This window comes from Arachis ipaensis, chromosome B7 (genome assembly GCF_059453495.1).
Source record: "Arachis ipaensis isolate K30076 ecotype BB chromosome B7, ASM5945349v1, whole genome shotgun sequence".
Taxonomy (NCBI): Eukaryota; Viridiplantae; Streptophyta; class Magnoliopsida; order Fabales; family Fabaceae; genus Arachis; species Arachis ipaensis.
Genome location: NC_142442.1, coordinates 11,293,717 through 11,321,487, shown reverse-complemented (window position 1 = coordinate 11,321,487; position 27,771 = coordinate 11,293,717). Strand labels below are relative to the sequence as shown.

Genomic DNA, 27,771 nt, shown 5'->3' with positions numbered 1-27,771 from the left:
TAACATAGTATAGTAAAGAATTTTTGCAAATAATACCTCATAAGGAGATTTATTTTGAAGGATAGTAGGTGTTGATAACCTAATCAATAAGTGGCAGTGACCACAGTCTCATCCCAATATGTGAGAGGCATAAAAGCTTGAGAAAGTATTACCAAACTGGTTTCAACAATGTGGTGATATTTTTTATCAACTCTATCATTTTGCTCATGTGTATAAGGGTAAGAATATCTATGTAAGATGCCTTGTTTTGCTAAGTAATCTTTAATATGGGAGGTAAATTCACTTCCATGATCAGTTTAAAACTCTTTTATTCTACATCTATCATCTAGTGATGAGGTTTTTCACTAAAGATTTGAATTGTAAAAATGCAAAAAATACTTTGGGATTGATTCTTGAAAGAGGTGTCTTTCCAAAAAATCTTGGCCTTCAATGACAGCAAGACTTGTTATTGCCAAATTCTATGATTAGTAAAATGATAGGAAGCCATTAGAATTTATTTTTTTTGGTCATTACTTAGCTATCAATTTAATTCTTTTAGTCTAATAATCCAACAACACACTTTATCTCATACTTTTAAATATTGATGGCTAAATAATAACAAAAAATGATAAATTCTGATGGCCCTCTAGCATTCTTTCTATAATTATTTCTCATCCAATTTGTTGCCAATTACATTTTGAAACGATTTTAGTACGAAAGAAGAAGAATTGGAGAGAATTTGTTGGGTGTTGATTCAACATTATTGGATATAGTAGAGCTTGCGATGCCATGGATCATTGACCAAAAACTCTAATACCAAAAAGATATTTGGAGTAGTTGTCACTGCAAGAAAGCAATACTATAGAATAATAATTGGGGTGACAACCTGACGGAGAGCTTGTTGTTATTTGGACAACGCAGTTGAATCTTTCATGATAGATGTCATGAATTTCCAATTGCCTAGGAACTTTGCATTACCAATGACTCTGACTCCTTATGATGGCATGTGTGATCCCAAAAAACAGGTTAAAAAATTCGCTCCATTATGATAGTAAACGGTGTTTCTGATCCTATCTTATGTTGTTATTTTCCTACTTTTTTAGACGGCCCTACACTTGATTAGTTTTTCTCTTTGTCTGCAGATTCTATTTCATGCTTTCAGGAACTCGCCAAGTTATTTGAAGAGCACTTCGCTGCATCTTTCATATATCTATATGACTCCGGTTATTTGAACACTATCAATCAAGGACAACATAAAAGTCTTAGGGAGTATGTCACTTGCTTCACTAAGATAGCAATGAGCATCCCAAACCTCCACCCAACACTACAAGAAAAGTAATATTTGTAAAAAAAAATTGTTACAAAAAACCAGAATTTTGAAACAAAAAGAATTTATAACAAAAAAAGGCATGTTGCAGTATGTCCCGTTACAAAACATTTTTGTAACAAAAAATGAAACTGTTACAATACAAAGTAGTATTTTGTAACAAATTTTTTGTACAAAAATTGAAATTTGTTACAAAAGTGATAACAAATTTAACAAATAAATTCTTTTTTGTAACAATTTAAATTTGTATTATAATATTTTGTTACAAAATACTACTTACTTTTGTAACATTTTTTATTCTTAGTTACAAAAATAGATTCATTTTGCAATATTTATTTAAATAATTGATATATCAATTAATTTTCTAAACGTGCTAACTCAACATCTATATAATATATAATCATATAGATAATTAAAATATCTTGCATATAATTAAGATTCTTTTAAAATAAAATAAGTTCTATAAATTCAACTAAATACAACTTTTTCCTAACATAAAATTTGTATCATGTAGAATTTATAATCCTTGACTCTTCTAACATGTTTCAGGCAATATAAAGTCTAGCATGTTGTCATCAATTTTGTACCCCTGCAAACATAAATAACGAAAACCAAAATTAAAAACAATTTCGTCCAATTGAACATTAAGATAGAAGTTAAAATTAACTAATTCTTTGAGAATCTATTCTCAAAGTTTAAAACTAACTAATCAAGGATACAAATTATCAAGAATTGACAATTCAATATATAAAATTTGGGCTAATTAATCATCATTCAATCACAAATATACTTGACCTGTTTTTTATGCTTTTACACTCACAAAATTTCATACAAAAAAAGTGAGATTCATGTCAAAACACAAGAACAAAAACATGCAAAACAACCAAAAGAAACCAAATTTAATCCAAATTTAAATTACTTCCTTTAAACCAAATTTTAAACTCCTTTCATCTCATCCCAATTTAATCTACTTCCTTTAAATATAACTATTTCTAGCATTCCACACACCAAATTATAGCATAAAAGACAAAGCACCATACCTCTTTTACTTTATTTGCCATTTTTAGTTTTAGCCATGTTTCAAAACATGACAAAGCATTCTCTAACTATAGCCACATCAGATTTCTCTCCTTCAATGCTCCCAAAATACTTAAGAAAATTTTACATCTAAAAAAAAAAGATAGTGGACAATTTTTATGATCTCTCCATACAAAACACAATTTAAGAACTCTTCCAAAATAATGTCAAGTCTAGCCAACTTCTCTCTTATATTGAGTTTTTCATGCAAAATAAAATATATATACTAAACCTTATTTAAAATTAAAAATATGTAGATAAATTAAGGACAAGATGTGAAAGATAATATTACAAATTATCAGAAGAAAAATAACATGTTATTCTCAATAACAATTATTTATCATAAAGCAGCATAATATAGGGACAAGACACAAAGCTTTATAGTGCACACTTAATAAAGAAAAAGAAAGCTAAGAAACACACAAATCAACATGTTTGCAATATCAAAGTCCTGCTAGGTAAGCAAATAATGTAAATCATCCCCCTCTCCCCCAAAGACAAAACATCAAGCAAAAGCTCTTTATCACTTGGTGCAAAGCAGACAAGGTAGGATGGTTGATAGAAACATAAATGAGAATCGGAATAAGAATAAGATGAACCACATAATTTGATTCTTCTCATATTTTTACTTCATAAAGAAACATAATCATACTATAAAGTTTCATAAGACAGATTTGACTTGTGATGACAACAAAATCGATCATCTCACAATTATAACAATATATAATATATATTGATTACTTATTCAGTAACTTAATAATAAATTTGAAGTTCAAGATCATCTATTTTCAGAATTAGGACAGAAGAAAAAGAGAAACTCTGATAACAAGATAATAGCTCACTTCTTACACGCACAGATGCACTAGGCCATATTAGATCAAGCTAAACACAACACTGAATAATTTAATAAACACAACACTGAATAAATACAAGAAGAACGGTTCCATAGTTAAATAAAAAAAAGACAACATCTGAACAACAAGAACAGTTTCACAATTACTGTACAACAAAATAATCTAAATTACTCATAACAAAGAAACCTAAGAAAATCATTACTCATAACAATAACAGTTCAATAATATTCAATAATGTTCACTACTCATCATTAGTAATAAACTCATTCTTCAGAATAGAATGAATTAAAGCTTGCATCCAAAAAGTTCAGTAGAAATCAAAGTTAGGTCTTTGAATCACAAAAGAAAGTTCATCCCCAAAAATTGAAAACAATGAAAAACTTTATATTAAAATGGGAAAGGAAGGGTTATCGGGGTTTACACACTCAAAGGCTGCTTTCCATTGCTGGCGCAGAGAACAAGGAAGACGAGGAGAAGCGGCTGCGACGCCAAGGAGCTATCAGCGACGGCGATGCCAAGAAGCTATCAGAGATGGCGTCACGGCTTCGGCGACGGCGGCGGAGCCTTGGCGACAATGGTCTCATCCTTCACGGCGCGATTTCTCTGTCATGGTGTCTCCTTTCTCAACGGCGCTCTCTCCCCTGGCGCGGCACGTCGGCGGCGAAACGGGAAGCTCCTTGCAAGCGGCAGACCAGCGGCTTGAACGACGACGATGGTGGCTGGGCACGACGACGACTCCTCCGACAGCGGGCTTGTGGCAGGAGCGACGCTATATTCAGATGAACCCAAATCGCTTTCCAAATTCTTGTAGCTTGAAACAAAGAAAAAAACAAATCTACCGAAGGTTTTATTTCCAAAAATTCCATTAAAATTTCAAAACACCTAAAAAAAACCAAAACGCCCAACCATTTGAATAAAGTTACGGCGGAGCACAATTTAATTGTTTCAAAACATCACATTCAAACCCCATAAACGGCAGTTTCACTCGAAGTTCTTCTAATACACAATTATATGCATGTAAAAGTATTTAAAATAATTTTTCCTATGAAAAATGCAGTCAGCCCTATTGCATGGTGATACGTCACCCACATCCTCGGTCGCCCGGAATACTCGGCACGCAAAAATCTGAGGCTGGCGTTACATTAAACAAACTCAGAACGTGAGCAGATAAGCTCGGCCTCACCCGTTCGAATAATAAGGCACGTGCTCAACAAAACCTACTCACCTAAACAGAATATCATAACCAACCTATAAACTAGGACTTATCCACCAACGGGTAAAAATAACTCCTATAAAACCGAGCTAATATCCTCGGTTAGGTCTCAGGTTCTATCACTCTCAGTCTTATACTCTTTACCCTAAACTCATTTACTCAAAATCACTACTGACTTGAGCGTCGGAGTATCTTGTGCAGGTATTCCCGCCGCGGTGTTTGATTTTGGCCGACGTAAAGCTCTTCCCCTTCATCGGTGATTTGCTCGGAAGCGCATAAGCTCGGCCTCCCTAGTGTTCGGACGAACCACTTGGCGCCCACCGTGGGGCTTCGAAGTACATCTAACCCCACTTTTTCCTTCGTTTAGTCTTCTACTCTATTTTGCAGGATTTCCGATCCTCGGACATGGCTGACAAGGAAAATCCACAACTCTCACAGGACGACCTCCTGGCTCAAATCGCCGAGCTTCAGGCGGAGGTACGAAGAATAGCCGAGCTGTCAACACAGAACAGTGGAGAAAACTCCTAAGGCTCGGCTCAAGGCGCTACAGACCCTCAAAACATCGTCCCACCGAAGGAGAAGCTCACCCTCGACAACCCCTTCTCCGAGGAGATCACAAATTACCAGATGCCAAAAAACTTTACGCTGCCCACCACGTTAGAGCCATACAAGGGATTCGGCGACCCCCGAGCCCATGTGAAGAAGTTCCAGTCAATGATGTTCTTTAACGGCCCTAACAATGAGCTCGTCCTCTGCCGAGCATTCCCCACATACCTAGATGGTGCTGCGTTACTCTGGTTCTCTAAACTTTCTGCAGGTTTGATTTCCTCCTTTGAAGACCTCGCCAGATCATTCATTGATTATTTCGCTGCATCAAGAATCTACGTACATGGCTCGGACTATCTCGGCACCATCAAACAAGGTCAGCACGAGAGCCTGAAAGACTACATGACCAGATTTGCTGACGCCACTATAGAGATCCAAGACTTGGACCCAGCCGTTCACCTGTACGCTCTCAAGGCCGGCCTCAGGCCTGGCAAGTTCCGGGAGACCATTGCCATAACAAAGCCAAAGACGCTAGAGGAATTCCGAGAAAGGGCGGCAGGTCAAATGGAGATCGAAGAACTCCGAGAAGCCCAAAAATCGGACAAACAACCACATCGGAGAGATGAAGAAAGAACTTTCAGATTGCCAGGCAACAGGGACACTAAGAAACCTTCCAAGCCCGCGTCAAAGTACAACACATACACCAGATTCAATACCAGAAGAGAGAACATCATCAGAGAGATCCTTAACGCCAAAATCATAAAGCCACCAGCCCGAGCAAGAAACTACCAGGATCAAAGGTTCGTGGACAAGACAAAGCATTGTGCCTTCTATCGGAAGTTCGGTCACACTACGGATGACTGCATCATTGCGAAGGATCTCCTAGAAAGGTTAGCACGCCAAGGGCTTCTGTGCAAATATATCGAGACCCGGAAGGGCATAGGAGGAAACTCGGACAAGGTAGAGCATAAGCAAGCAATGCCCAGCGACAAAAAAGAGAGGACGACTCCTGATCGACCAAGAGGAGTCATTAACCACATATCAGGGGGACTTGCAGGCGGAGGAGAAACAAGCTCGGCCAGAAAGCGAAGTTACAGAGCAATGCTAGCAATCGAAGGAACCATACAACCAAGGAAGGACAAAGAACCAGACGTCACAATATCCTTCAACCAAGCAGACTTCAAATCGGCAAGCCCTAACCTCGACGACCCCGTGGTAATTTCCATCCAGGTCGGAGAACTGTTGGTAAGAAAAACATTGTTGGATCCAGGTAGTAGTGCTAATGTTTTATTTTACTCTACTTTTACAAAAATGAAATTATCAGAAAAATTGATACAACCCTCCTCCGGAGAACTAATTGGGTTCTCCAGAGAGAGAGTCCCCATCATGGGACACATATGGCTAAAGACCACAATGGGAGAAATTCCTATGTCAAAGTCAATTGATATTCAATACCTAATAGTAAACTGTTACAGCCCTTACAATATTATACTTGGGAGACCTGCCCTGAATTTATTCCGGGCAGTGGTGTTCACATTACATCTGTGTGTCAAGTTCCCAGTGCAGGAAAACAAGATCGCCACGGTATATGCCGATCATCAAGAAGCTCGGCAATGCTACAACGCCGGCTTAAAACCAGTTCAAACAAAACATGAAGCTCGGCCCCAGGTTCAAGCAATCCACACGTCTGCCAACAGCGACACTAGCCGATCTTGACCCAAGGGAAGACCTCGGCGAAAGACCTTGGCCAATGGACAATCTTCAACAAGTAACACTAACAGCAGACGACAAACAATGCACATATGTTGGAGAAGCATTAGAAGGGGCAGACCGGGCAAGACTCATTCACATACTACGTGAGAACGCCGACCTTTTCGCATGGACACCAGATAACATGCCTGGAATAAACCCAGAAGTCATCTGCCACAAGCTAGCAATTGACAAAATAATCCGACCAGTTGCACAGAAGAAAAGGAACCTCGGAGAGGAGAAAAAACAAGCACCACTTGAAGAAACCCAGAAGCTCCTCAATGCAGGCTTTATCAGAGAAATTCGCTTCACCACATGGTTGTCCAACGTGGTAATGGTAAGGAAGAGCTCAGGTAAATGGCGCATGTGCGTCGACTTTACAAACTTAAATAAAGCTTGTCCTAAAGATGCATACCCATTGCCTTGCATTGATAAATTAGTTGATAACGCCTCTGGTTTCAAAGCTTTGAGTTTTATGGATGCATACTCTGGCTATAACCAGATTCTAATGCACCCAGAAGACCAAAGCAAAACAGCTTTTATAACAGAACATGGGAATTTTTGTTACAAGGTAATGCCCTTTGGCCTAAAGAATGCAGGTGCGACATACCAAAGGCTAATGGACAGAGTATTCCAGCAGTAGATAGGCCGCAATATGGAGGTCTATGTAGATGACATGGTAGCCAAAACACCTATGCAGGGATCACACTGTGACGACTTAGTAGAAATCTTCAAACAACTCCGAGCATATAACATGAGGCTCAATCCAGACAAATGTGCATTCGGAGTACAAGGAGGGAAGTTCCTCGGATTCATGTTAACGTCTCGAGGCCAACCCAGAAAAATGCAAGGCCGTACTGAACATGGCAAGCCCAAAAACGGTAAAGAAAGTCCAGCAACTTGCAGGACGAATCGCTGCTCTATCACGTTTCCTACCCGCAGTGGCAAAGCGATCTTATCACTTTTTCCAGACATTCTCTAAAGGCAGGAAGTTCAACTAGACAGACGAATGTGAGAATGCTTTTACCGAACTCAAACAACACCTAACATCACCACCAATCCTCTAAAGGCCAGAGACAGGTAAGCCACTGTATTTATACCTATCAATATCTAACCATGCTATAAGCTCGGTCTTAGTAACAGAAACAGGAAGAAAGCAAAACCCAGTATACTTCATCAGTAGGGTACTACAACCAATAGAAACACAGTACCCGAAGATAGAACAACTGGCGCTAGCACTAATCACCACAGCAAGAAGACTGCGGCACTATTTATAGAGCCACACAATCATAGTACGAACGGACCAACCGCTAAGGCAGATATTAACCAGACCCGAGCTCGCCGGCAGATTGATAAAGTGGTCGGTCGAACTCTCCGAGTTCGATATTCATTACGAATCAAGGAAAACACTGAAGTCACAGGTGCTAGCCGACTTTATATCGGAGATGACTAATGACACACATAATACAGAGGTCAGTTGGAGCATACATGTGGATGGAGCGTCAAACAAAGAAGGCAGTGGAGCAGGGATACTACTAAAAGAAGGAGACAAAGTGGTGGCCGAGCAGTCACTACAGTTCTGCTTCAACGCAAGCAACAATCAGGCAGAATACGAGGCCCTACTTGCTGGACTAAAGCTCGCCCTGCAACTACACATACCTCGAATAACAGCCTACTGCGACTCTTCGTTAGTGGTACATCAAATAAAGGGCAAATTCCAGGTAAAAGATCCTTTGTTAGAGAAATATTGGCTCATAACAAAGGATCTAATTTCAAAATTTAAAGAATTCAATATTATTCATGTAAACCGAGAACAAAACACCAGGGCCGATGTGTTATCTAAGTTAGCCACAACTCGGCAAGTCGAAAACACATCGGCACTGTCCCATCTAACACTTGACAAACCAAGTTTTGAGCAGGATACAATTTTGAGCATTACACAGGTCCCAGATTGGCGAACACCTTTTCTCGATTACATCAACACAGGCACTATGCCAAATGATGAACCAAACTTACCGCTCTTCCGAAGAAGAGCAAGCTTCTATACAGTGCTCGGAAACACCCTATACAGGCGGGGACATTCACAACCACTACTCAAGTGCATCAGCAAAGAGGAAGCCGAGGAAGTTATGGCTGAAACGCATGAAGGAGTCTGTGGCAACCATATCGGCGGCCGAGCATTAGCAGCAAAGATCTTGCGAACAGGATACTATTGGCCGACGATAAAACGGGACTGCATCACAAAGGTCAAAGCATGTGATAATTGTCAAAGGCACGCCACCCTATAAGAGACCCCAGCCGAGGAGCTCCATACCATAGAGGTAAGCTGGCCTTTCGATAGGTGGGGATTGGATATCCTCGGACCTTTTCCGAAAGCGCCAGGCCAGGTAAAGTTCCTCTTAGTGTCAATTGACTACTTCTCTAAGTGGATAGAAGCACAACCACTAGCACACATAACAGCAGAAAAAGTGCGATCTTTTCTATGGAAAAATATCATATGCAGATACGGTATCCCAAGAGAAATAATCTCGGATAACGGGAGACAATTCACAGATCATAAGCTCGCCACTTTTCTGACAAATTTTAACATTAAACATCACTTCAGCTCAGTACAGCACCCGCAGACTAACGGACAAGTTGAATCAGCTAACAGAATTATCTTGCATGGATTAAAGAAAAAGCTCGACGAAGCTAAAGGAGAGCGGGCCGGCCTCATTCCAGAAATTCTATGGAGTTACAACACCAGCATCCAATCTGCCACAGGGGAAACTCCCTTCAAATTGGTATATGGCGCAGAAGCGCTCATTCCAGTAGAGGTCAGCGTCCCAATGTTAAGGACCGAGCTCTATAATCAACCAAATAATCAACAAGCTCGGACAGCCGAATTGGACCTTGTAGAAGAAGACAGAGACGTTTTCGCCATAAAGCAGCGAGCCAGAAAACGATACCTAGAGCGAAGACACAACAAAAGAGTAGTTCACAGGTCTTTCAACAATGGAGACCTCGTACTCAGACGAACAGAAGATGCTCGAAAACCACCAGCACATGGCAAATTAGCGGCAAATTGGGAAGGTCCTTTCCGAGTTCTCCAAAATCTCGGAAAGGGGGCTTACAAACTAGAAACCCTCAGAGGAGAGCAGCTACCAGGAACATGGAATATCTCCTCTCTAAGGAAATATCAGTCATAACATAGTTTGTAAAATAGCGAATGATGGTACTCTTTTTCCCCTCCGAAGGTTTTTTCCCAAAAACACACGGGTTTTACTCGGGGAGGGTTTTAACGAGGCCGGACGCAACAAATCATTGTACCCATACAACCCACTGTGCAATCAAAACAGTTCTCATCCTAACAGTTAGCATACATTTCAATTAATAAACACTCCGAATTATCCGAGCATTATCCTCGGAACCCTAACATCACGAGCCGAGCATATTCCTCGAAAAACTTTCACCATAAAAATAAGTCAAAGTTTTTCCAATGAAAAAACTAATCCGAGCTTCATACTCGGAATTCAAAATGCGCATCATGAGCATATTACTCGGAAAAATCCAAATAAATACAACAAACATCATGTTTCCCAAGCAAATCCTAAAGGACCATTCTACCATAAACACTTCTATTAGAGCTAATGCTCTTCATCAACAATCAAGAAATAATTGCGACCGTCATCAACACACACACGCAATTTTGAAGAGAACACATCATCCTCATGACTTTGTTAAAGCAACCATCGACAAATGCCGAGCTACATGTTCGGAAGCCAAAATATCATTACCAAGAGAAAATCTTAAAATTGTTCAAAGTCAAATCCAAAACATACTACATAGAGGTTACAAAATAAAGCACAAACTAAAGACCTAATCTGCCTTATCACCTATGCTAGACTCCCCGCTATCATCTGAAGCAGCAGCCTCGTCACCCACAAGCTGCCCATTTACAACCACTTTAGTCGCATCAAGCATGTCCGCATCTGACCCGGGAAACAGCACCCGCACTTGAGAAACAGCACACTCGAAGCCTTGTGCGTATGACTCGTAAACCTCAGTCTGCAACTCCTTCACCCTCGACCCCAAGCGATCATTTTCAGCCTTAACGGTCTTCATCTCCTCTGCAGAGGAGAGGTGAAGGCGTTTCTCCTCAGCAAGCTCGGACTCTTTCAACCTTAACGAGGAGGACAATTCCATAATAGTCTTCTCCTTTTTCTCCAAAGCTGAGGACAGCTTGGCGACATCTAGGGCAGACTTATGTTCTCTCTCAAAAACTAGCTCTTGAGCATGACCAACAGCTATAATACGTGTACCAATCACCTAAAACAAAACCAAAGAACATCAACACAATATAACAACACACGCATACTAGACAAAACACAACCTTTACCTGCATAAAACGGCTCACTCCTACATGACCGACATCCTCAATCATCTTCATATCATCTGGGAAGCAACAAAGCTCATCATCCATGACAGAAAAAGGATACAGTTTTCCCCATAAAGACCAGCTATGAACATCTTCCGAATAGCCGTGCAGCCTTTTTTGAGATTCATAAGCAGACTCCACTCGCTGAAGCTCCATAGAAGACTCTCCTTCCTTCAGGAAAGCCTCAGCAATCTTCTCTTTCGCAAGACCCCTCTTTCGTTTAGACTTAAGGGCAGGCTCGGGCTGAATCACAAGACCTTTGTCAGCATTGGTAGCCGAACTCTCCTTTTCAACTTTCTTCCGCTGATTGAAGAATGACTTCAAACCAGCAGTAGTAATCGTAGGCGCCTTGTCACCTGCACAGAAGGCCAACAGAATAAGAACAAACAAGGACAAAACAACAACAAAGCAAAAACAACTAATTTACCTAGATATCTCAGAACCGCCTCTCTATCAGAATCCCATTTTAACAACTCGGACACAGATAGTAACCCCTTTGGGCCCAACCTCTCAAACAGAAACTCCATCACAAGTTGATCATCAACCGACCTATCATCCACGTCTAAAGCTTGCACAAGTTCGGAACACCAAGACAGAGGGAACTTCTCAACAAGAAAATCATTTAGATAGAACGGAAACTCCTCTGGTACACTCCTCACTTTAACATACATGGTTTTAAAATCCTTAAAAGAAGACTTGTAAAGACCGAAGATAGCACGACGGGGGTAACTACTAAGATTAACCCAAAGACCTCGATTAACCCCTTTAGCCTGAAACAAAGAGAAGAACAACCGAAGAGAGGGCGGCTGCTCAAGGAATTCCATCAACACCTCAAAGGCCCTAACAAACCCCCAGGAATTTGGGTGAAGTTGACTCGGAGCACAGTTCAACCAATAAAGCACACCACATTCAAAATCAGTAAAAGGAACCCTAACTCCCAACTCAGTAAAAAGGCAACTGTACATATAGAAGTAAGCCCAGTCCTCACGAGAATGGAAAACCCGGTCATCCACAAGGAAGTATCTCTATCCTTATATCGCTACCACTCCTAACCCAAACATTCGAACCCAGCATGTCAACAGACTCCTCATCACTAAACTGAGACACATACTCCTTAACCCTAGAGTCAACCCAACCATACAAACTCCCCTCACCCTCATCAGGAATTTTACCTTCCATAAGAACAGGGAACAGAGAATCAAAATTAAAGAAGAAGGAGGCAGCGAGAAAACAAATTAACACTCACCTTTCTTGCTCATTTCTCCAAAAACACAGAAGCACCCAATACAAAAAAGAAAAATACTAGGGAAAGCAAGCACGTTTATTACATAGTGAAAAAGCAGTTACATATGAAACATTTCCCTTTGATCTACCCCCTCGAAAAACCCACGATCAAAGTTCAGCGAATCAAACGGTCAGGGGCTCCTCGAAACTTGCAACACAATCAAATCAATCATTCATTAACGCACGAAGAACCACGCAGGCAATTAATGCTACAAACCGTTTCAAAACACAAATACGCCAAAACTAAGACAAGCTCGGGGGCTATAAGGAACACACATAACAAATAAAGCAACCGAGGATTTTGCCATCCGAAGTGTACAAAGCTCGCCTTAGTCTTGTCCAAACCAAGGCAAGTTTGGGGCTATGATACGTCACCCACATCCTCGGTCGCCCGGAATACTCGGCACGCAAATATCTGAGGCTGGCGTCACATCAAACAAACTCAGAACGTGAGCAGATAAGCTCGGCCTCACCCGTCCGAATAATAAGGCACGTGCTCAACAAAACCTACTCACCTAAACAGAATATCATAACCAACCTATAAACTAGGACTTATCCACCAACGGGTAAAAACAACTCCTATAAAACCGAGCTAATATCCTCGGTTAGGTCTCAGGTTCTATCACTCTCAGTCTTATACTCTTCACCCTAAACTCGTTTACTCAAAATCACTACTGACTTGAGCGTCGGAGTATCTTGTGCAGGTATTCCCGCCGCGGTGTTTGATTTTGGCCGACGTAAAGCTCTTCCCCTTCATCGGCGATTTGCTCGGAAGCGCATAAGCTCGGCCTCCCTAGTGTTCGGACGAACCACATGGTAATAATTCAATCTGCACACCAGACTCTGCCCTCACCAATTTTGATGCATCTATTTCACCTACACTACCGTCATCCACAAATAAAGACCCACAATTTTTACATCCTCACTAACCCACTTGTACGAACCATCATCCACATCTTTCTGTATTTCCTTTCCCTTTTTATCAACTATTGTTTTTCAGAAAACAAAAATGAAAAAGAAGAAGAAGGAGGTACGATAAACAACAACTAAAACTCACCTCTTTTACTCATATTTTTATTACTCCTTTTTCCAACACGTTTTCAAGAAAGAGAAGTTACCTTTATGAAACCCTTTAGAATTTCAAATAAATACAACGTCATATTTAATGAAACCTATTCAGTTCTATCACAAAACCCTAACTATTGCTTCATTTTAAACCAACGGCCCTGATTGCATTGGAAAATGGAACGGTGACCTTTTACATTCAATGACAAGACTATTCTTTTCTTTAAAATTATTTATTTCATTTATTTCTTTTTTTTTCATTTATTTTAATAAAGTAAATTGAACTGGGGGCTCAATACCTATAACTGAAAGCGCCGAGTTATAACTCATCATTTAAAACTCAACCTGCTTTATCAAAATATTACCAGGCCAAACTTAAGAACTATGATATGACTGTTATAACTCGGTTATACGTTATAACTCGATTATACGTTATAACTCAGCTATAAACACTATAGATCGGTTATCAATAATAAGTATCAAAACAAATTATAACGCTCTAATATGCTATTATTTCTTATTTAAATAGAATACTCGAAAAGTATAACCGTTTGTACCTCATCCCAAATATAAAAGGATGGTAAGAAATTATTTTTGAGATACAACATTACAGAATTTATTATACACTTATTGACTTGAGTATCGAAGTACCTTTTATAGATATTCATCCCTTATTTTTTTACCGCCAAAGTATAACTCAATTTGACAAAAAATTTGTTATTTATCAAAAGACGAACTATATCTCGAAAGTCCATCCACATCAGAGTAACATTAGTATTTTATAAAAATTGTGAAGTATCTTAGATATTTTGAATTCAAGCTAGGAACCTGTAGTATGCATCATATAAAACGTTTATATTTGAACCATTATTAGAGCAATATCGGTACTTTTTTGCTGGCTAGAAGATCTTCGTTCTTAGCAGTAAATTAAAGTGTCGGAAACATTGATTGAAAAAGATTATGAATCTCATCCACTACAGCCGCCCTTTTAATTGGTCCAACTCCATTAATCAGTTGAAAAGAGATGTTGGATCGGATATGCTTTTATCTCGGGGGTTTTATTAATGTTTTGTCTGCATCCAAGACTTAAAATTAATTAATAAAATAATAAATTATTAATTTTATTTATGAATATTTAATGTGTTAAAATATTTATTAAAAAATAAAATTAACATTGTATTATGAAAGATGAGTTACGATAAATAAAATTATTTAAATATTAAAAAATATCAAAAATTCTTAAATTATTTCCTTTTAAACTACAAAAAATTTCAATTAATATAAAAAAAATAAGTTTTAAATATGTGATGATATAAATTAAGTTACAAAAATATGATGTGCCAAAAATTAAAAAGAAAGTTATACAATCCATATTGTATTTATTTTTTTAAAGTTATCCCACCTTGTGAAGGGTTTCTTTTTTCAAATATTTTATAATTTATTATTATTATTACTACTTAATGCCAAAACTTATTTTTTTTCTTTAAGGTTAAAATATTTTACTTTTTAAATATTGGCAAAAGTGTAATAAATAATAATATTAATATCACATCTTATGCATGATAGATTTATTAAAATATATTAAAGCAGCAACACTTGTAACATTTATTTTTTTTTTGGAAACATTTTTTTTTTGACATAAATATAAGCAAAATTGTTAAGCGAAAGCAAAAGATGAAACACACAAATTTGTACAGCACAAAAAATCAAATTCATGCAAACTGAAATATTATTGTACGCCTTTATTTGTATTTGTTGGTGTACGAAAGTGATGGAAATCAAGATGTATGGGATCTTAGAAAAGACTACTAAGTTATTATGATCATGTGTATTTGCTAGGGAAAAAAGAGGAATGGTAAGTAGTATAATACTTAAAATTCATATAAAAAGGGCTTAAGATTATTTTATAACGATATATAATCTTAATTTTATATTATGTAATCGTTTGAAAAATAAAAAATTTTAGATTGATTTTCTAAAGAAATTAAATAATAAGAGGAATACTACTATATTAACTAAATATATAAATAAAGAAATGCAAATGATACTCTTATTATCATTAATATTATGACTTAAACATAATATTCTATCAATGAAGAGTTTACAATATAAATAAGTGCTAAGTTTACCGAAGCAATTTAAAAGAGTTAACGTGACACAGGCGGCACTGCGTGCATGAATTAATTACCGACCAACTATTTTATGCCCACGTTATATTGTATACCAACCGGCCGCTTGGATTTAACCACGTTTTCAACTCAAACGTTTTCATCGTTCATTTTATAAAAATGCAAAACAAATATAATACTCAATTTGGTATATGATATCTCACTTGAGTTTCTGTTTAGCCCCTCTGTTCTAAGCTTATTTATTAGTTTGCTCTTTGAGTTTTGTACATAACAGTAAATTACTTTTTTTACGAATTAATAAAATACTTAAGTCTACTATTTAATTGTTTAATAACTAGCTCACATGATATTAAAAATATCAAACTCAATTTGATATTTTGAGGAATTTAATTTTGTCTATCATCAAAGCACGAAAATATATATTATGTGCACACTAAAAATTAGTTAATAAATTAATTATTATATATTTATATATAAATATATATATTATTTAATTTATTTTATTTTATATTTTTATTTCAATATATTTTATATATAACTGATTTTTAGTCCATACATAATACCATTGATTTTATAAATATAGACGACTCAATTTAGTCCATTAGAAAACCAAATTGAGTTATGTCATACGGTTAATTACATTAGTGTAACTAGATATTTTTTAAAAATTATTTATTATTCCGTCTTTAAAAGAAAAAGAAATTAAAAAACAAATAATTTCTCATAAAAAATAAATATTTTTTTATAAAAATAAATATTTAAATTAATTAAATAATATTATTGAAATAAAAAAAAATTTATTAAAGACTAAAAATTTAAAAAACAAATAACATTTCTCTAATTGCATATACTTAACGATTTGTAATTTATCTTTGATGGTAATATTAAAAAAGATTGACTATAAATTAAAGATATTTGCCAATGAGTTATAGTTCAAATGGCATAGATATTTGCGGGTTCGAGTCTCCTATTTTTGATAAAAAAAAAATCAAAGATATTTCCTCTCTTATTTGGTCGAGACTTGCACAAACGATATTAAAAAAACTGCATACATATATAGGTGATTATAAGTGAAACCAAGAGGTCAAATTAAGCATTTTAAAATAAAAAAGCTTCGCAAAAATCCAAAATCGCCCATCATTTTTTTTTTGTTTTTATATATATTGTATGTAAGTTTTTTTTTGGGTCAAAGCAGCTACCAAATCTAGTATGGGCGCTTTTAAAAATTTAAACTAATAAAAAATAATATAAATAATTATATCTCTAACAAAATTTTACCATATAATGAAAAAGAAGAACTTGCTACCAAGGAGAGGGGAAACGCACAATGAATAAGAAGAAGAAATTGCGACCGACAAGAAGTAGAAGAGGAGTTGCTGTGAGTTTTGTCACTCTCGTGAGTTTCTGGAAAAAAAAAAAACAAAGATTTCATGTATTTTGAGCGTACTTTAATAAGATTTGTAGTGATATTTTTTCTAATATTTGTATAGTGTGGGGTCATTCCATATTTTTATACAAATAGTAGTTAATTGGTGGTCGATTTATCATATATATATAACATGACTAATCATAAAAGAAGTTTTCGGAAAAAAAGAAATATCATGAAATAAATAGAGAGTATATATGTAATATTATTCTTTCACAATTACATACAAATCACACCGATACATGTAAAATAATCAAGTAGTACGAAAATTAAAGTGTTTTTCAATAAAATAAAAATCCAAGTTTGTTTTTTCCTTAACTAGCTAGTAAAATGTATTCTAAATTGATAGAACATCCGTACATGCACACATCCCTAAGCAATAATTTGAAATAATAATCCCAATGCATGCAGAAATAAAAGTGTACTTAGAAAGAAGGCAAAGTATTCTATCGAACTTTCACGGAAATCTCCTCTCCATGGAATTGTAAAAAATAATTATAGATTCGCTCCAACCTAATTCTGGATTTTTTATTTTAATATGGAAGAGTGGAGAGAATTTTACGTTAATGTTATAAAAAATAGAGTTTTACAATGTTATAGGAGCGCTGTTTTGTGCAAGCACAATACGTAAAACACGTATTGTACTAACAATACGCAGAGTGTGTATTTATAATACGCAGTCTGTGTATTATTTTTATAAATTAAAAAAAAATTAATCTAACAATTCGTACTCTGCGAATTTTATAGTCCCAGAATTTTGTAAAACACCATAACTTCCAATATTAAAAAATTACACTCATTTTTATCCAATATCCAAAAAAATTAACCCCTAATTCTCAGCTAAAGGTTTGCCATTTTTGATCGGTAAGACTTTGATGTCTAAAAAATAGTAAAATTACGAGTGTTGATTTTTATGAACAAATATTGATATCTAAAAGATAACGTGTACGAATATGATGATGATAATAAAAAATTATTTTAAAAATATAAAAAGTTTTGTTAAAAATATATAAATATAAATTAATAAATTAAGATAAATTTATAAATATTTTTTGGAGTTTCATTAAATTAGAGATGACAATGGAGTGGGTTTTTACTTTACCTAATCCCGTTCTGTCTACAAAAACTCGCATCGAATTCGCTCCATCTCTACTCGTAGGTAGTAAAATGTTAAATCTTAACCCGTCTTTGTAGGTATCCGTCCTGCCCTTATTCACCCCTATAATTATTAAATCTAACAAATAAAATTAAATTTTAAAAATTATATAACTATTATTTACATACATAACATAAATTAAAATAAAAATTTAAATATGATACAATATTATTAATTATTTTACTAATTATTTTATATTTATTACATATATTATATACTAAAAATACATATATACTGAAGCGGATAAAAGTGGATTTAACCTAAACCCAATCACATCCCGCTCTGTCCAAGAACTTATTCCGGTGTAAAAATAGATAATTACTCACTCCAAATAAATAAAGACAAAATAAACACCCACAAATTCAAATAGTATTACCACCCCTACATTAAATAGAGTTCTTTGCATGAATTCCATAGAATACTTTGCCTAGAAAGTAGGATTAATAAATTTTGGTTTCATGGTTGGTTTTGCACTGTCACACACATGGCAACTGTCACACAGAGAAGGCTTGTGGCTGGCTGGCCCTGAACTGTGAGACACGTGGCTGATTCCAAGCTACATTGTGGTTACTGAAAAATTCCCAAAAGGATCTCAGAACTTGGACACATCCACTCTCCATAGCGGCAAAAGCCAGAACACACTTCGTTACTTAGCACTCTCAAATTTATTATTTTCAATATCATATCAAGTGGCCTCATGTATTATATTCTTATTCTTTCATTATTAAATCGGATGTAAATAAACTAATGAGTTATAATTTAAATGGTATAATTTTTTTATATTTAATTAAAAGTTTATGAATTCGAATCTCTTATCTTTGATATAAAAAAAAATCGGATGTAAATAATTAAAATAATTTTTATAATTTTATTAAATTTATTATTAATTTTTTTAATTAAAATTTATATTATTTTTAATTTTATAATTAAATTTTTTTATGTCAAAAATATCAAAATTAACCGAATATTTTTTTCAAAAAATATGTAATTAAAAATTTAATTATATTTTTATTTTAGATATTTTTAATTTACAAAAAAATATTTTGTAATTTTAATATTTTTTATATTAAAAATAATATAATTAAAAATTTAATAAAATTATAAAGACCAACAAAATAATTAAATCTAATTAAAAATATTATGAATATATTAAAAATCAATTATTATATTAATTAGTCATATAAAATATATATTAAAATATAAAATATATATGATAGTTGATTTGACAGTTAATTTTTAATATATATATATATATATATATATATATATATATATATATATAATAGTTAAAACTCATATATACACATATAAGTATTTCTTATTCAAATGATTAATATTCGAATGTGAATTATAGTTAGATAATATATATTAGATTTTGATGTAATTAAATGTTCAAAATAATATAGATATTTAAAAACAAAATAAATGAATTTCATGCTCATCAATCTACTAATAAAAAATGTATGTTAAGTTAAAAGTTAGTACAAATACAGCACAATTTTAGACCGATTCCTCTTTATCAAGTACTTGTATTCTATTAATTGAAGCTAAGGTCCAATATAGTAATATATACTCTATTAGTCAAACAAATTAAATATCTCACAGGCCAAAATTAAATGTGCTATTAGCTAGCTTAGCTAGTACTTCAATTATTATTATTAGTATTATTATTATTATTATTTGCAATGACAATCCACACCACCATGTATATATATAATATTAATGGTTAGGATGATATTATATTATGCTGACACAAACCGACAAATCACAATGGCGGTTGTGAGATTCCTGGAAGTTGGTTTAAACGGAACTTTTTTTTGCAATCAGATGATCTAAAACCTAAGTTACAATATATTATATAAATAGGAAAATGGATTCCATAACATATAATAAGGTTCAAGTAGCCTTAACAATATTTGGTTTAGGATATGAGACAGTTCAAGATTAGCTAAACAGTTGAGATTCTATGGAACCGACCAATTTGGGATTTGAGGAATCACAGTTATTCACAGCCTATATACTTGCAAAAATGTAAATACCCTAGTGGGCGCTATGCATGCCTAATGCCTTTCTTATTATTTCTTTAATATTATTATTAGGATCTAAGTTTGATAAGCAAATATTTAAAATAACAAAATAAAACATGCAAATTAATTAAAAATCTTTTTACAACTATGAAAATATATTACATTTCGTGTCATTGATAGCACGCTAAGTGCAGTTTGGATGAGAAACACTTGACCAATTAAGGAAATTAAATTGGGACGTTCTAAAAATATAAATATAAAAATTAAATTATTTTTATTGTAAAATATTTTTTATGTAGATAAAATAATACCTACATAATTTTTTATAATGTTATTTCATATATTATTTTTTGGATTATATATTTTCATAAATTTGTAAAAAGAATAAGTAATATTATCAAAATAAAAATAGTAATTTTTTATTAGAAAATATTTTTTTTTATGGAGCTTTAGTTAAGTCATCGGAATTCTTAGTTATAAGATTCAGATATTAAGAATTCAATTGAGTCATAAAAATTTAAATTATATCTAATTATTCTGTTGGTCTTTATAATTTTATTAAATTTATAATTAATTTTTTATATTTTTTAAATTAAGTTTTTATACTATTTTTAATTTTATAATTAAATTTTTGTTAATATAAAAATTATTAAAATTAACTAAATATTTTTCTACAAATTAAAAATATTTATAATTAAAAACCTAATTAGATTTTTGACAATTTAATCACATATTTTTTTAAAAAAATATTCTGTTAAGTATAATATTTTTTATATAAAAATAATTTAATTTTAAAATTAAAAATAATATAAAAATTTAATTAAAAAAATATATAAAAATTTAATTAAAAATTTAATAAGATTACAGAAACAACCAAAATTAAACCTATCTAAAATTATTGTAAATGAAAAAGAATTTAGGCTCTGTTAGAAGGATTGAAGTGATATATTTTGAGTGATTGCAATAGTAGGAGACAAAATAATCGGATCAGCTTGCAATAATCTGTCATATATTTGCATTTGCTTACTTCACGGAAGACCACACACCACGAAGGAACCTCACTCCCAAGTCCCAAGGATTCTGCTGCGATTTTAAGAAAAATCTTTGAGATCTTTGGTAATCTCTTCATTTGTTTGCATGTTCTTTTCTTATTTGGATTTTCGGATACTACTCGTTTACTTGCTAGCTAGTTTTTCCATTTCAGATATAATGTCACTGAATCTTTAATTTAACATCTCTTTATTATTATTATTATTATTATTATTATTATTATTATTATTATTATTATTATATGTCTACCATTCCAAGAAAGCCTCTCCCAAAAACCATATCAATGCTCATCCATCTATCTCATAATCATGGGACAGTCCCACGTGGCTTTGTTTACCCTCGCCAACAAAACCCTTCATCACCAAGTGTCACAAATGCATTATATTGGAACTATATGGGTTATCATTATTTTATCCCTAAAATTGTCAAATTTGTTCGACGAAGACTCACATCTAATTATTTTTATATAAAATTATTATTTAAAAATTATTAATAATAATTTAATATTTTATGAAATTATTATTAATAATTTTTAAATAATAATTTTATATAAAAATAACTGTATATGAATATTTATTTATTTGTTCGGTAGTAGACAAACAATAATAAGGTTATCTAATGATGAATTGACAGTAGTTTTGTTCTAATCTCTAAGCTACTGTACCTTATTATTATACACCGGCACATCACGCTTAATTCTTTATTTTTTAGTTTTTTTAAGTAATTCAACTTCCTTAATATGAGGTTGCGTTATTATTGTCATCAGCTTTAAATTCATTTAATAATGGAGTGATGATTTAATCATTTAAAGAAAAGTTAATGGTATACGCCATCATCTCTACTTCTTTGTATTGTCATATTAATGTAAGCACAAGTGCAATGTAAAGAAACATATAAATAAACATCATTATCCCTAATTAGATTGGATATATCTATTCTACATTCTTGCTACTACTGTTCTTTTATCATCTTCTACTATTTTGTTTTTAATAATTTTACAATAGAAAATATAAAAATATGAATCATCATAACAGTTGTTAATTAAGATAAGATGAAATGATTTGTTCATCTATTCCAAAGTTTGTTTAGAATAAAAAAAAAGAATACATGCTAGTGATATTACTACAATTAAGTTAAAGTCTAAACATTATTAATTACCTATCATAATTTTTTATAAGTGGATTTCGTACTTAAAATCCGTACTTTCAGTTCTTTGGCAGGATAGCTTATGTCTAACCCACACGCTGAAAGAAAAAGTGATTATTTACATGTATTATTTACCTTAGAATTATCAAATAATTTAATATATTCAATTAAATTATGGTTCAATAATTTTTATATAAAAAAATAAAATTTAGCCTAAACTTATATGCACAACTAAAAATAAAATTTAGTGTAAATATATTTGTCACGTCTAAATCAATACTATTTGTTTTTTTAGAACATTATTAGTGGGAGATACTTTTTAAAATTATTTACATGAAAAAAATATTATATTTTGATCGTCTTATTAAGTAGATAACTAAGTCTCTCAAAATTTAAAGAAGTAATTCATAAAATTCTTATTATTTATTTAGAAGACACTTAAATTCCAAAATACTATAATTATAGGACTAAATTGTACCTGTTGTTAGCGGGATATATACGTGTACTCTATCATTTATGTAGTTGAGTACTTTATTTTTGTCTTTTTCAAATCATTCTCCAAAATAAAATAAAGGTATAATTTCATAAGATACATGCATTAAAGTAACAATAATATTAAATTAAATTCTAATAATTTAAAGCAAAATCATTTTTGAAAGGAACTAGAACTTCTAAATTATTTTTATTTCTAAATTTCTTTACTTGATTATTAAGCCGAAAATAAAAAATCTTTATTGCCCTAACCAAAAAATAACTCTCTCTGAAAAACGCATGCAATGGAGTTAGAGAGAAGGGCCACATAGTAGGACTACATTAGGAGGATCATAAAAAACCACACATGACAAATGCTAGTAAATAAAGCAAAGATCTTACTTTAGTGTCTCTTGCTGGTGAATTTTTGGCACCAAATTAGATGTCATTAGAGTCCTATGGTGCAAGAATGGAATGCCACACTTTTGCATCATACAAAATACCAGCATTTTATTTACTATGAAAAAAAATATTTTTGACACATAAAAATGCAATGTTACACGTAAAAACATAATATTACATATAGGATCATCGCGGCCTTTTATATTGGCGGAAAGCTTTGCATAAAAGCCAGATACAATGAATAGAGGTTGCAATGGTATTATGCGTTTATCGGGAATAAATAGGCGAGTTTAGTAAAATCGTTAACAACTGCAATAAAATTTTACGCTAAATAATTGTATGTAAGTAATTGCCACGATAAAAATTAAAAAAATTATAATAATAATATTTTTACATAAAAAATTTAATACTTTTTACCACCAAATTTGCGAGTAAAAACGAAGAATTTTAAAATGCAAACCACGTCCAAATTTAAAAATAATAAAATAGATTTAAGAAAATATATCATATAATATCATGCTATCTTGACAACTAAACTAGGATGGAATATCGGATTTTATAAATTTCATCTCACATCACAATTTAAAAAAAAAAAAAAAAAAGAAAAGTATATACCTTTGAGACAACCAGAGAGGTTGATTACATTACATAGTAGTTTAAATAATAATATCTTAGTTTAAGAAAAGAAAAAATTAAACCTCCCAAATTAAGGCAGAGAGAGAGAGAGAGAGAAATGAAAGATGGGTGACCAAGTTCGATGCATGAACCAGGACACGCACACCGTCCTTTACCCTATAAATACCGCACACATACCCACTCTTTCTCTCATCTCCTCACTCAATATCACAAAAACAACCCAGAGAGAGGGTGGAGACAAAAATCTCCTTTATATATCCAAAGCAATCCCAATTAATAGCCAGACACACAAAAACAATGCCTTCTTCAGCACCCACTTTGGTTTCAAAATGCACCATCTTTCCTGACCAAAAATCCTCGCTCTCAAAACTCAAACTTAGTGTTTCAGACCTTCCTATGTTATCCTGCCACTACATCCAAAAGGGATGCCTCTTCACCCAACCAACTTCCCTCTCTTCTAACCAACTAATTCCACTCTTGAAATCCGCCCTCTCACGAACCCTCTCCCTCTTTCCCCCTCTCGCCGGTCGTTTAACCACTGACTCCCACGGTTATGTCTATATTTCCTGTAACGACGCCGGCGTCCACTTCCTCCACGCCGCCGCACCCGCTCTCAATGTTCTCGATCTTCTTTCCCCCCTTGACGTCCATAAATCTTTCAGAGAATTCTTCACCTTCGATAGAAAGGTTAGTTACAGCGGTCATTACTCCCCGATTATGGCCGTTCAGGTAACCGAGCTCGCCGACGGCTTTTTCATCGGAATTTCCGTCAACCATGCCGTCACTGACGGAACCTCTTTCTGGAACTTCTTCAACACATTCGCTCAGGAATGCAGAGGAGCCAGTAAGAGTATCCGGAATGTTCCTGACTTCCGCCGCGACAGCGTTCTCATCTCCGAGGCCGTCCTCCGATTGCCAGAGGGCGGGCCGAAGGTGACGTTCAACGCCGACGCGCCAATTAGGGAGAGAATCTTCAGCTTCAGCCGCGAAGCAATTCAGAAGCTGAAAGCAAGAGCTAACAACAGAAAATGGACGGAGGGTGCTAACTCCGTTGAGCTGTTACGGAAAAGGAGTAACGACAATCTTCTACAAAAAGATAACGGTAACGGTAAGGTAACGACACTCCTCGAGAATTGGTTCAAGAGCGCGGCTGAAACAGAAACGGTTACAACTGTCGAGATTTCGTCGTTTCAATCCGTATGCGCGCTGCTGTGGCGTGCGGTCACTCGCGCAAGGAAATTGCCGGCTTCGAAAACGACGACGTTTAGAATGGCGGTTAACTGTCGCCACCGGTTAGAGCCGAAATTGGAACCTTTCTACTTCGGAAACGCGATTCAGAGCATTCCGACGTTCGCCACCGCCGCCGACGTGCTCTCCCACGATCTGCGTTGGTGCGCGGAGCAGCTCAACAAGAACGTTAGGGCTCATAACGACGCTACAGTGAGGCAGTTCGTGAAGGATTGGGAATCGAACCCGCGGTGTTTTCCGCTGGGGAATCCCGACGGCGCGTCGATCACGATGGGGAGCTCGCCAAGGTTTCCGATGTACGACAACGACTTCGGTTGGGGAAGGCCGTTGGCGGTGAGGAGCGGTGGCGCGAACAAGTTCGATGGAAAGATTTCAGCGTTTCCGGGAAGAGACGGAAGCGGCACCGTCGATTTGGAGGTGGTTTTGGCTCCGGAGACGATGGCCGGTTTGCAGTCTGATCCTGAGTTTATGACGTACGCTACTGGACAGTTATGATAGTGTCAAACTTTAGAGCTCTTTCTTGCCGTTGATGGGTCCCACGGGGAATGGTTCAACGGTTAAGATTTGATGTGGGAAGCGTGGGGCTGAATGGACGATACACACAAATAATGTCTCCCCATCCTTTGTGACATATTGTAATTGTTTTGTTTAGTATTTTTCTTTCTTCTGGTTGATTTTTTAACTATGATAATGTCGTAACAAGTTGCGGAATAAGAAATTATTATAAATTTCCTTCTCTTTTGGACAATTTTTAAAATTTTCTGAATTTAATATTTTCGAAAAGAAGGCTGCTAACAAGTAATGAAATTCAATTCAATCACAAGTAATTAAATACTGAATATTAGCTTTTTTTTTTCTTCTTTCAACAAAAGATTATTTCGATTCACCGTAAAGAAGATGAATTGCATCAAATGATTTTTAAAGTCTTAAGTATAAGAGAATGAGATTCCCAAAAATGTAAAAAAAATTTGACCAATAATTAGCTAATAATATTTAAAATATAAATTAAAAATAATAATAAAAAATAATAAATTTTGTTGATGCTCAAATTTTTCTGTTAGTTTTTTTAGATGCCATGAGCCTAGGAATAAAGAAGTCAACAAATCATGAAGTATTGATGAGTAAAAACACCTTTTTCTCTTTTTATTCCTCAACTTGATGAAGTGAAGAATTTTTTACTTCTGAGAAGAAAAATATAATGTTAACTCCTTTTATTCCTTGTTCTCTGATAAAAGTCAAAAACTGCCCCCTTAGCTTCTTCTCTTTTTTTCCTCTTCAACATCGAATGATGGCATGAAAAGTCAGTATCTTGTGCACAGTCTTTCTCCTTTGGACGACAACTAAAATTAGCAAGTAGGTCCCTTTTAATTTGGACCTCACTGGATTTAGCAATTTATATCTTGATCCCATGCACCTTACTGCTTGATATAATATAATGTCCTACATGTCAATATCAAATTAACTTTTTATATAGTTAGATGATTTGTATGAACCAAATTCAGATGTACAAAGTTTCCGGACACACAACAAGTTGGTCCCCTTTTTGCCTCGTGAATATACATTGCCCCTCACATTTTCTTATGAGAAAGTTTAATTTGGTTTTCGTTGACTCTACTTTTTACGGATATCGGTTACGAAAAGGCCAAAAAGGCACGCTCAACAATCAACATAAAACACCACAATGGATAAACATACATGCCTACAAATAGCGACTTATATAATAGGTGCATGTGACATAATTCAAATAATCAAATAATCATCATGTATTATGGAAACTAATGAGGTTGTTAGTTGTAGCAACCATAGAAAAAAATAAATCACAACAATATAGACATTAGACAATAATGACATGTTTTAATCATATGGCTGTAAAACTTTATCATAACGATTTTGCTAAGTAAACAATGATTTTTGTAAATAATGTGAATAATAGGTTCTAGAATTGATCCAATAAAATAAAAAAATACTCTAATTTTAAATTACTTCCTAAACCTTAATATTAAGATAATCATATACATATCTAGTGAATTGAATATTCAGCTATTATTAATTGTACGTGAGTAAATTGGATAAAAAATAATTATTAATTAAAAATAATAAATATAATCATCTACATACCTATTGAATTGAACATCTAATATATTTATTATTCATATTATGTAGTATTTTCATTATTTACCTATATTTTTTTAGCATAATTTTCAATACCTTTTAATCTTGTCATATGACTTGCGGATGGGCATTACAATCGGATGGGATAGATGGGGGGTTGATTTTTTTTTCATTTGTATTGATTTGATATATTAGTATTGAGAGTGTTAAAATAAGTAGGTTTTGTGATTTGTAGTTTAGATCATATCGGCAATATATATATTTTTTTTGCAATAGTATATTAACGTTGATCAAAATGAATATTAGTTTGATGTTTGAAAGAGAGGCTATGTTAATTTAGTATCTCAATTATTAAAAAGTGACCATTTTTTAGATAATTTTATTCAATCATCTCATCAAATTTATATATTTGGGTAATTTTTTATATAATAAATGCAAAAGTTAATATTTTTACTAT

General features: G+C 34.0%; 4 protein-coding genes across 4 annotated transcripts; 3 read left to right on the top strand and 1 right to left on the bottom strand.

Moving 5' to 3' along the window:
• The first annotated feature begins 5,077 nt into the window (after positions 1-5,077).
• LOC110264981 (uncharacterized) lies at positions 5,078-6,712 on the top strand. The gene has a single exon (XM_021107685.1). It carries the CDS (start codon positions 5,078-5,080, stop codon positions 6,710-6,712), a length of 1,635 nt encoding a protein of 544 aa, XP_020963344.1.
• Positions 6,713-8,190: 1,478 nt separating this feature from the next.
• LOC110264980 (uncharacterized) lies at positions 8,191-9,933 on the top strand. The gene is made up of 2 exons (XM_021107684.2): positions 8,191-9,017; positions 9,249-9,933. The coding sequence occupies exons 1-2, from the start codon at positions 8,191-8,193 to the stop codon at positions 9,931-9,933; spliced, it is 1,512 nt and encodes a 503-aa protein (XP_020963343.2).
• A 670-nt stretch (positions 9,934-10,603) lies between these two features.
• On the bottom strand, positions 10,604-11,318 carry LOC148550346 (uncharacterized). The gene is made up of 2 exons (XM_088492910.1): positions 11,124-11,318; positions 10,604-11,053 (listed from the first exon to the last, which is right to left on the bottom strand). The coding sequence occupies exons 1-2, from the start codon at positions 11,316-11,318 to the stop codon at positions 10,604-10,606; spliced, it is 645 nt and encodes a 214-aa protein (XP_088349036.1).
• A 12,819-nt stretch (positions 11,319-24,137) lies between these two features.
• LOC107609529 (putative acetyltransferase At3g50280) lies at positions 24,138-25,938 on the top strand. Its single transcript, XM_016311529.3, has one exon. It carries the CDS (start codon positions 24,252-24,254, stop codon positions 25,695-25,697), a length of 1,446 nt encoding a protein of 481 aa, XP_016167015.1. The 5' UTR covers positions 24,138-24,251; the 3' UTR covers positions 25,698-25,938.
• The last annotated feature ends 1,833 nt before the right edge of the window (positions 25,939-27,771 follow it).

Coding starts and splice junctions, on each gene's coding strand:
- LOC110264980 (XM_021107684.2), top strand. CDS start 8,191: ATGACTAATGACACACATAATACAGAGGTCAGTTGGAGCATACATGTG. Junction 9,018..9,248: donor GCATGTGATAATTGTCAAAG/GCACGCCACCCT, acceptor TATCATATGCAG/ATACGGTATCCCAAGAGAAA.
- LOC107609529 (XM_016311529.3), top strand. CDS start 24,252: ATGCCTTCTTCAGCACCCACTTTGGTTTCAAAATGCACCATCTTTCCT.
- LOC110264981 (XM_021107685.1), top strand. CDS start 5,078: ATGCCAAAAAACTTTACGCTGCCCACCACGTTAGAGCCATACAAGGGA.
- LOC148550346 (XM_088492910.1), bottom strand. CDS start 11,318: ATGGAGCTTCAGCGAGTGGAGTCTGCTTATGAATCTCAAAAAAGGCTG. Junction 11,054..11,123: donor GAGTGAGCCGTTTTATGCAG/GTAAAGGTTGTG, acceptor GTTTTGTTTTAG/GTGATTGGTACACGTATTAT.